The sequence below is a fragment of the Ixodes scapularis genome, unplaced genomic scaffold (assembly GCF_016920785.2).
Source record: "Ixodes scapularis isolate PalLabHiFi unplaced genomic scaffold, ASM1692078v2 PGA_scaffold6__148_contigs__length_123643588, whole genome shotgun sequence".
NCBI classification, from domain to species: Eukaryota; Metazoa; Arthropoda; class Arachnida; order Ixodida; family Ixodidae; genus Ixodes; species Ixodes scapularis.
In genome coordinates, this window is record NW_024609881.1 from 102,594,809 (window position 1) to 102,605,248 (window position 10,440).

The window sequence follows — 10,440 nt, forward strand, 5'->3', positions numbered from 1 at the left end:
CAAAAGTAACACTTACGCCACGGCCAGTAAAGTTGGAGAAGTTTTTGACAAAGACGTACTTCTGAAACTCAAGGTCACGCACCACGAGCATTGGAACATCTCCATTGTAGAAGCTGTAAGAACATTGACAAAGAATAAAAAAAAGGTATGTATGTGCGTAGCTTGGCAATGGGCAAAGTTTGAGACAAAATTTGTCTTCCTTTGTAATCATCATGATCTGTTTATTTTGTGTAATCATGAACATCTAGATGCCCGCTTATGATTACGGTTCCCCGTTTTTGGAGCTCATTTTTCTTAGAATTTGGGGGTGTTTTATCCAGCATTTTTTATCGCAGCTTGGGTGTTTCTTTGTATAAATCATCGAAGACGGAGAACGATAAGGATTTGTCGATGCTTCTGATGAAAACAATAGGGCAGAGGCGTGGGATTCACCGGCTTCTGAGGAACATAACGCGCGATAAAAACACTTAAACAACGCCCCGTACCGTAAAAAAATAGAAACGAAACAAAGTGTGTGATTCCAAAGACAGAAGCAGCCTCACATACAGTTCATGGGGGGAGTTATTCCAAATCAGCAAAACAAAGATGCAGATGATAATTTTCTTTTCGTAAAGCTTTCGATTGTTTTTATTGATAAGAACTCAAATCGAGGTTTTTCAGTTTTTATCTATTTTAATAAAACTGGCTCGGAGCCTCGGGGTATAATTTTCGAGGTTTATCTGTATTGACCGGAAACACGAAACCCTAATTATGATACACATAAAAAGCATTACAAGAATCGGTTGTCCAAAAGGTTCACAGATATTTTGTTATAAAATATATAACTGCACTTTAAGCAATTGGTTTAAAACGGTCTTAGTTACTAAGAAAAAAAAACTACATGGGCATAGTTTATCAATTATTACAGCCGCTTAAACGTGCACTTTTATTTAAATGGAAATGAAAGATCGTATTTATGTACGAATGACTCAGTTCGAAACATGGGAATGCTTTATGGCAGAAATTGCTCTGTGCTAAAAATGGAAACGGATGTAAAGAATAGTCAAAACCTGAATTAAGATAGATCTGTTTAAAATTAGGGCAACGTAAACGTTTGAATTTAAGGTAAATATTTTGAAAACATATTTCCTCCTCAAGTTTTAATAGTTGATAACAGTGAGGCTTACCCGAATATGTCACCATATTGCTTGCACCATTTTTTCACAGCCTGTATTAACTCCTGTTGGGAACAACTATGCCAAATAAGTCAATACGCACTGCAGAGATCGTTTTATAAAATCTTTTGCAAAATCAAGTGGTCTTTTTAAGTTAATACTTCAAAACGCATACCATTCACTCCTTTTGAAGAAGAGGATTGACAAATCATTTCCAGGAGATACAAAAATTCAGAACAAAAAATTATGTATCGTAACATGTGATGACACCCTCTTAGTAGTGTCCATGTACACGTGCTATCTGGCGAAGGAACTCTCAACAGCTAACAATGTCATAGGAGTATTATAATTAATTTTTAATATTCGATTAAGTACAGGTTGCAACTTTCCTGATGAGTTATATTTTAATGCAGTACACAGCTAAAAAAGTTTTCAAGCTATCGGAACCTCAACGTTCAACATGATACATCAGATACATACATGGTAAACCAGGGATGGGCAAAATACATGCAAATATGTATCAAAATACAAATACAAAATACTTCGTCAAAATGTATTTAATTACAAATCTAATTACATTTCCAAAAAAGTATTTAAATACAAGATACAAATACAACCAAATGTATTTGGTCTCCTCCAAATACTTTTCCAAATACATTCCTCAAAATTTGCGTCAGCGACTTCAAGGCACTTGCAACGGGTTTCTGGGTATCTCATTTTAATTTTGCATCGCAAACTCGGGAGTTAGTGTGCGAGGCTCTAGCAACGTAATAGAAATATAATCACAAAACATGTAATCAGCTTGGACATAATAGGTGAAAAAAGTACAGAGCTTCAAGCAGCTTTTTTTGTCGATTACATTTTGGTATAGACCAGCAAAGAACCGAGACGACCAAGACGCGCAGCACTAGCTAGAGAATTTTTAATTGTTGCAACTCGCACCAGTTACGAAAATCTGGACGACCCGCGCATTTAGAATGTTTCAGGCAAAAATATGGATGGAAATCAGGCTGGAAAGCACCACACGTTGTCACAGGCACTTATTTAGCCAGTCTGCCTGTGAACGTTGATTTCGTCACTATTCTTGCCCTGGACTAGCACCGTAATCACAAAGTCACTAAACGCTTGTGCTTGATTGAGAGACACTGCATTCGGTGCAGAGCGTAGTTTTCTTCCTGCTCTGGACCGTGACAATAAGTTTGAGGGATGTAATTTCGCTTACAAAATTGTATTTAATTACAATTGTATCTGAAATACCCACGTACACACGTGAAATACATTACCCAATTTGTAATTAAATACAAATGCAAAATACACACAGTATTTGAAATACGTATTTCACATACTTGTATTTGAAATACTGCCCATCCCTGTGGTAACAGACATATGCTTGAACACGTCAAATTACCTAGTTACACTCACCAATAAAGCGTACCTTCCTTTATTATTACATACCACAGCGTAAGACAATTACTTAAATATATGCTTGCAAAGTTTCATGCAGTTCGAAAATTATAATATCATGAACTCTTCTATTAAATATACTATTTAATATTTTAACACGTTGTTACTAAAGAAAAAAATTATTACAACGTAATACAACTCACGAGATATCGTTCTAATATACAATTAGTAAGAGATTCATATTTCGAAAAGAAAATTTAAAAAAAATCGTTTTAAGCACTAGATTTTTGGTCATGTCAAACATACGCATCGATACGAAATAATAAAAATAAAAAATGTAGAAACCTCAACTTTAATTGAATGCGAGACCATATCTTGGCGTATAAGTCTGTGCAAATCACCGAAGGTAAGTCAAGAATGCAGACGTCTCTGCAACAGGTCTAAGCTAACCATGAGGTAATAGAATGACAGCCAGCAGGTGTGGACATGGCCTTTCTTTTCTACCTTTTGAGGCTTAAATTTTAACATATTTGTTCTCACAGCTTTCAGTATTGTTAATAGCTCATAGCTTACAATACATGGCCACAATCACCTTTTCATGGTATTCCCTCAGGTTTCCCCAAAGCAGGTTTGGTTTAGGTCCAGGAATTCCAATGTCTTTGAAGTAAGAAAAGGTTTTCTGTCTCCATCTGTGGAACGAACACGTAATACATAATTTAGAGTCTGTCCTGTGTTGTTCTTGATTTTATTATTTTCCAATATGGCGCTGTTCAGACATTGAAAACGAGAGTGTATATTGATGATTGCTTGTCAGCGCGGCAGGAGAATACTCGAGAGAGTTTACAATCACAGATATCAACTTTTATTTTGTATTCTTATCTGTTTTATTTTGGTAACATACTTTTTAAGGGCGCCAAAAGCACCTCTGGTGAACGTTTCTTAAAAGACGGGTCAAGCGTTCCGTGAAAAAGCACACGAAAATATTTCAGCATGTGTGCGTTTCTGGACTTTTTAAAAGACCAATTAGCTATTCGAGGGTGCACAAATACTTTCACGTATTTCTGCAGATTAGTGATACTAAAATTATTGCACATTTTAAACTATTATCTTGGTGAGTATCGTACTTGTTTTTTATTATATTGATTTTACATGAAGGTAGAGCAAGCGCGTTTATACAAATTCTGAATAAGCTACGCCTACAAACATTTTTATTAATACATTATTTAAACTAAAACTATTACTCAACGGCAACTAAATAGACTGCCTAATCATTAAACATAACAAAAATTACCATCGACTTTTATCTCACAAGAATTTAAAACCGCTAAGGAGAGCCATTTTAGTTTATTGGGATATGGACCGAAATCTATGTTAGACGAGGCTACATAAATATTCATACAGTGATAATTATTTCAAAATGGTTGTCCCACATTAAAACCTGCTGTAATGTACTGCCAATGTGAATCTCCTTCATTACGTAAAATTCTATAATTCTAAATTATTCCCAAACTAAGTAACATTCATACGAATTTCAACCACACATTTCCTACCTTCGTTTTTTTCTTTTTTTTTTCGTTACTCTAGAATCATTACCACTAGACTGCAGTGCCACACGTTTTTGCCCGTAGCAACGAATATACTTAAAAAAAGTTACCAAAGCAACCGCAGCATGTAAAAAAGGCTGCTGCCAAAAGTCAGCAATACACACTGTACGAATAATAAGGTTCGCCGTCTACTCACAAGTGTTTTTTTTTAATTAACACAACGGAAAGTATTAATAGCATTGCTTCCTCCGTTATAATTGCTAAATCCTACGACCTGATTAAATATTACCAGCAAAAGAAGTTGCTCATTTACAATTTGACTTATAGGCCGACGAGTGCTGAAAGATGGCACTGACCCTCGCTCAATAATTGAATAGCGATTGATAAAACCCACATTTGAAGAAGTCAAGTCTCCGCTCATTGTTCCGAGGATTACACATATATTTAATATCAAACTTGTTGCATTTGCACATGTTAACCAATTTATATATTTTTCTTAAACCGACATATTGTCAAATGATTTTTCCGGTCTTGTCAAACATTTCGTAAGTCAATAATAACTACTCACCAAATTTATTTGAGAGATTTCTGATCAATCAATGTTTTCAGTCTGTCAAACAATTTTCGTTTTAACTGAAGCACCGTCGAAGCGCAACAGGGCTAGCACGAACAATCAGTCGCATATCTTTTTGTCTGCTGCCGAAATCACGGGAGCTCTTGAATACACTCATTTTGTGCACAAAGTTGGAACACACACTTTTGTCTTAACAAACACCATTCCAACGCAAAATTCCAAACAACGGTGCTGTATTCTCACAAAACGTTTAGTACGGTGTCCATCGCTTTACCACGTCGATATAACTTATTTTGTTCTAGCGCGGAGGACTACTTTATGTGCCTCAGCGCTATTTTAGTGCTTAACAGAACTGAAGCTCTAAGAATAGTTTTCAGTTACTGAAATATTGACTGAAATTTTTATTTTAAAATAAATAAGTTGTAAGTTGTAAATACATCGAGGCCACGAAGTAGAAGTATTATCATACTCGTCATAATGAACAGCAGCATCACATATATCTTGTGCCAAAAAGCTATTCCTATTGTTGCGTTCATCTTTGTTGACATACCTGCATAATGATTTATTGTTTCTTCGCAATGTTGAATAAATGATCGTGTCCGAAGCCTTGTGAGCATTCTTTCAAACTTCAGCGCAGTTATACATTCAGAAAATAAGTCATTCCTTACTATATAAAATGCGACCACCGTATGCGTGTTTTGTTTTATTTTGCTGCAATATTTAAGCTAATGAATATACAATTTAAACTTTCTAATATTTTAAACATTCACTTCCTATAAGCCACAGTTATTTTTATGGACCTGTATCGACTTCGAAAATTATCAAGCATATCATTTTAATATCACTACAACACTCATATTTTGGTACAATCTTTCCAAATGTTAAGCAAATTATTTTGGTAGCTAATTTATTTAGGCAATTCAAAATATACTTTTAAGCACTAATAACCAAAACAATTTAACAAGCCATTCATATTTAATGCAATTGAAAACAGTTTTAACAATGCGTGTTGCATGTCTATCCTCGCCGCGCTACCAAGAACGATGACTATCACTTTTATTACATTGCAGAAAAAAAATACAAGCCCGCCGATCTGAGGATGCATTTAACTATTTCAACTCATAATTTTTGCCTTCGATGGTGCAGACACAACACATAGGGTATGCATGAAAAACATACAATGTTTTTGTCACCGCAAAGGAAAAGCTACACATCAATGAATGCTCAGCCTCCGCCTACGTGTAGTGCTAGCAGTACGGACCAGATTTCCCAAAGTTTCAAACTAACATGTTATCTTATTCAAAAGTCAGAGGCTATTTTCAGACATTTTCGATGGAAAATGGGGGACGACAATGTCCACCAATGCAACGAGCTGAATGTCGTCAGCTGCTGGGATCACGCCCCTTCTTCCCAATAAAGTTTCACAAAAACCATTTGTAAAGCTTGACCAAGGTAACGGCTGGTTTTGAAACTTTGGCGGCTGATCCGGAGCGCCAGCTGCTTTATTTGGGCAGAGACTGAAGTTTGATATGCGTAGTTTATATTGGGCGGTGAAGAAAAAAAAACATTTAATTCTGGGATACGCTGTACTTCTCTAAGAGTAACAACTCACCTTAAGAGCTTGATTCCCAGAATGATCAGTACGGTAAACAAGGCAACGATGACCAGCATCTCTGTTTTTTGTCTTTTTTCGGGAACACACCAGCGTTTATGATGAACACTCCAAGTGCGTCATTCGATTTCGTTACAAGCCTAAGAGATACACAATATAGTGACAACTGAAGGAGACTCTTACACTGATATCTTATCACCGCGAGCATTTCTCCAGCTTAATCTCTAATCGTACTTAGGGTTGATCTTGGCACAAAGATGTTTCCTGCGCCGTCGAGAATGATAAAACACCACTCGAAGAGGTTGACATTATTGTTCTGCCTGATAGTCACATTGTGCATGACCGACGGGCTTCGATTGGAAAGGGCCCCTTCTGACGTTAGGCCTTCCCTCCGCATTTTAAATACTTCTTGAGTGTTTGTAAACTCTGGGTAAAAAATCTGAGAACTATGTGTGTCGGCTTCCTCTTATGAGTCTTCTCAAAGTTCCGAAATCATTGGTAAAATCCAGCATAACTGCTTCCTATAAATATTTAGAGAATAATTTATGTCAAATTGCTAAACAATGGTGTTGCATAAGCCAAAGCTTCTATCATCACCGACGTCTACGTTCACGGCGCTCTTCATCAGATAGTTCAACGTGTACCATGCGCAGACTTGGCAGTGGTTCTTAGAATGAACCGAAACTACCACTAATTGGGCAGATAAACAGGGTTCTCTTCCAGAACTTTCCATACTCACGAGGTCCTCTCCCTCAGTGTGCACGGGTGGTCGAGCTCCTACTCGCCTACCCTTCTGGTAACATAACCTCCCTGTTAACCAATCAGCGTCGAGCACCTTACTCCTCCTTTCCCATCCGCCAATCAATCATGGTAGAATCTCGCTGCCGCGCTTTGTATTGGGCTTCAGGAAGGAGTGGCACCCAGTTGGTCGAACGATGTTTAACAAAGACTGATTTTTCATCGAATCACACTTTAGCGAATGGCGGGCGAAGTGGGTAAACGGATTGAGCCGCCGCAGGCTGCCTATGCGGGGGGAGGGGTGGGGGGAGGGGGGGAAGGAGGGGGGGAGTAAGGGTTTGCAGGCGCCCTTGTTTTTGGCTAAAACGTAGATGTGCTCAAATGGCACTCATCGCTAAAACGTCCTCTGCGAATGTGATATAAACCCTTAGGAAAAGCCGAACAGCTAGCCAAAGAACTTTTTCAAAATAAAAATGATTTGCTGTGAGTCTCAATTATAGAGAAAATATGAGCGCTTTTATGGACAAAGCAAAAGGGGAATCTGGCGGTGGCTATATTTCTACTTTTGTGAACAAGAGCCAGCAAATGCAAGCCTGCCAAAGCTATCTTCACGCGCGTGCCGCACGCGCTTCCGCTCATGGGGCACCAGTCGGGATGCAATGCTTGCAAATGTCTATATGTCACGCCCAACTGCGCTGAGAAGCAGCCTCAGTGCACCCAACAAACTTCTTCGCAGCCATCTGTGTGTGCTAAAAAATAGGTAAGTTTCTTATTTTTATCGTCATTGATTTTCCTAATGATTTCAAATATCCCCTTATGTCCCGCAGAGATTTGCTTAGCTCAGATCGTTTTTTTTTACTCCTTTGTATTATACGAGTTATGGAAAGCGAGAGCATTCTTCTTATGAACCACGCTTATTGAATTGGCTCCCTGAATAAATCTACTACTATGAAACATTTTAAAAAAGTGTTACCCAATTTTGCACTTTCATTACGTTGTACGGTTTTTCTTTTCATTAGTCTTCTAAGTATTTTATTATTGTGTTACTTTGACTGATTACTTGACTCTTTTACGTTACCCTCATATTTTCTTGATTACTGTTGGGTTCGGAGGACTTATTTGCCGTCTTTGTCAAATCATTTGTTGGGTCCTGTCCCTCTAGCCTTCACGGATAAATTGGAATGCTTCAAGCAAATTCCTTCATATGTATTAAACCGGCTCATGAGTTCCGAGATATTTGTTTTCCTTCTGAACTAAAACTGCTATGTTAGACCACTTTACAAAGGAGGTGTGCGAGGCAGGTAAGATGCAGAGCAGTAGAGGATATGATTGCTCGGGGACGACTCGCCAAGCCGTGTGTTTTTTTTGTTGTTGTTGTTGTTGTTTTTTTTTTTAAAGCCTTCAGTAGCTTGTTAGACTAATAAGACTAAGCCATACTAGACGAAAACGAAAATAATAAAAATTTAACAAAGGTAATGAATTTGAACTATATACAAAACACGCTACTTTCTTAGAACGGCCTCGGCTAGAAATAGAAACATTTCTTCTTTTTTTTTTTTTTTTTTCAACACCAGTCACTTTCTTCACATTCTTCCTTCTTGTTGTATATAAAACCGTCAGTTGTGAGTTAGCGCCTGTCCTGTCCACTTCTTCGTCTGTCCTTGTCTTAGCGCTATTTGTGATTTAGTATGTATAACCAACTAGCCCGCCAGAATATTTTGGTACATTTCTGTCAACATCCGCGGGCACATTCTTTCCCTGATCTTAGCGCATAACAGCTTCGCTGTAAAAATTTTAAGAACTAGGGTACTTTTTTCCAGCATATAAGCCTTGACCAAAACGTGTTTATTCTAGACAAAATGCGTTACAGGTATGGTTTTGACCTTTTAAATACTGCTTTTATTAAAATATTACATACGAAGAGACAGCTAATTTTAACGGTAAAACATTATATTTCTCAATTCGAATATATGTGCATTCGTGAAAAACAATCTAGGACACACCAAACATATATGCAGTTCGCAGAGGCGCACAAAAAATGCATTTTGTATATAAATCTGACTTCATGTGTTGGGTAGGGCGCTTGCTATTAGTGGGCGCAGTACAGACCGGTTTTTAGAGATGACCGATAATCCGGTTATTAGAATTAGCAAATATTCGAATTTGAAAACGGGAAAACCGGTTATTTGAATAACCCGTTACGTTATTCGGTTATTAAATATCCGCATATTTGAATATTTAAGTATAAATTATTTTGTACCGGAATCGCTACAAAAAAGTCGGCACAAAAGCGCACTCTGTTGTACGATCTCGTCGCCATATGCCCAGAAATTGGTACAAATGAAATAAGAGCTTTATTATAATTTACATTAGATAAAACCGAATAATCCGGATAACCGTATAAGAGGTATCGGAATATTCGTATTCAGAAATCCAAATAACCGGAAAACCGGCTTTGATAGCCGAATTCGCCTTCCTCCGGATTAACCGGATATCCGGTTCGACAAGTAGTTGCATGCTCTCCTTACTATATTTTCGTCGCTTCGCAAATGAGGGTCCATACCCTGCACGCGATGTCAGCGAACCAAGTTGAAGCATATTCTTCATTGTTACTGCTGACAAAACCAAACTCGGTGGTTCAAAATATACTCTGCACAACTTGCTCGCTTACGGCACCGCTGCAACAACTACCGCTGATGTGAAGCTAATACAAGCGATGTATAGATAAATTCCATTTTCCGAAAGAAAACTAGTCCACATACCTGGAACGTTGATTGCTCACGATTAGTCGAGGTCTTGCTTTGGCGTTACCGGAACGATTGGCGTCAGGAAATGCACCGAACGACGTAGAAGCGTTGTCGATTCTGCGAAGAGCTTAGTGTGCATGCACACTATCCCCTCTTAGACACGAAATGGGATATCAGGCTTATCAGCGCGTAGACGTCCACAAAAACAAAACAAAAACTATTGAGTTCTATCTTGATTAGAACAAAGTGCACTTGGAGGGTACTCACTAGATTGTGATCGAGTAGACATTATAGCCTTTATCTAAGGTCGTCCATAAAGTGTTGCCTTCGAAAATGACAACCTCGCGTCAACGGAGTCACGGAACTCGCATACACTGACACCTCCTGATAACAAGGACTGTTTACGTTTCCTTCTGGAGGCCAACGCAGAACCGGCAGAAAACGACTGATATGTTGGCGTGCGGTTGGGTATCGTGATCAACCTGCAAAGAACGCGAGGCCCCAACCATACGCTGATGGAGCAGCCTTCTGTAATCTGTGCCCAGCGGTGGCTTTCAGCACGTGGCGTAAATAATTCAGCATTGCGGCCTTATAAGCTAAGAGGTGCCGATAAACGTGAACCGCGTTTAATGAACAATTTTCGTTAAAATCGTTTAAAATGTTTTTT

General features: G+C 38.2%; 1 protein-coding gene across 2 annotated transcripts in view; it reads right to left on the reverse strand.

The window, feature by feature from the left end:
- The window catches only part of LOC115309320 (cytochrome P450 3A14), a 55,470-nt gene extending 45,438 nt beyond the window's left edge, over nt 1–10,032 (reverse strand). The window contains exons 1-5 of one of the 2 annotated variants that reach the window (XM_029967544.4): nt 9,789–10,032; nt 6,289–6,428; nt 3,151–3,247; nt 1,167–1,219; nt 17–113 (exon numbers count right to left, since the gene is read on the reverse strand). In XM_029967544.4, coding sequence (XP_029823404.2) covers nt 17–113; nt 1,167–1,219; nt 3,151–3,247; nt 6,289–6,347 — 306 coding nt within the window. In that variant the 5' untranslated portion in view covers nt 6,348–6,428; nt 9,789–10,032. The remainder of the gene's footprint in view (nt 1–16; nt 114–1,166; nt 1,220–3,150; nt 3,248–6,288; nt 6,429–9,788) is intronic. The other variant, XM_040504881.2, reaches the window with a different exon arrangement.
- Nucleotides 10,033–10,440: the final 408 nt, after the last annotated feature.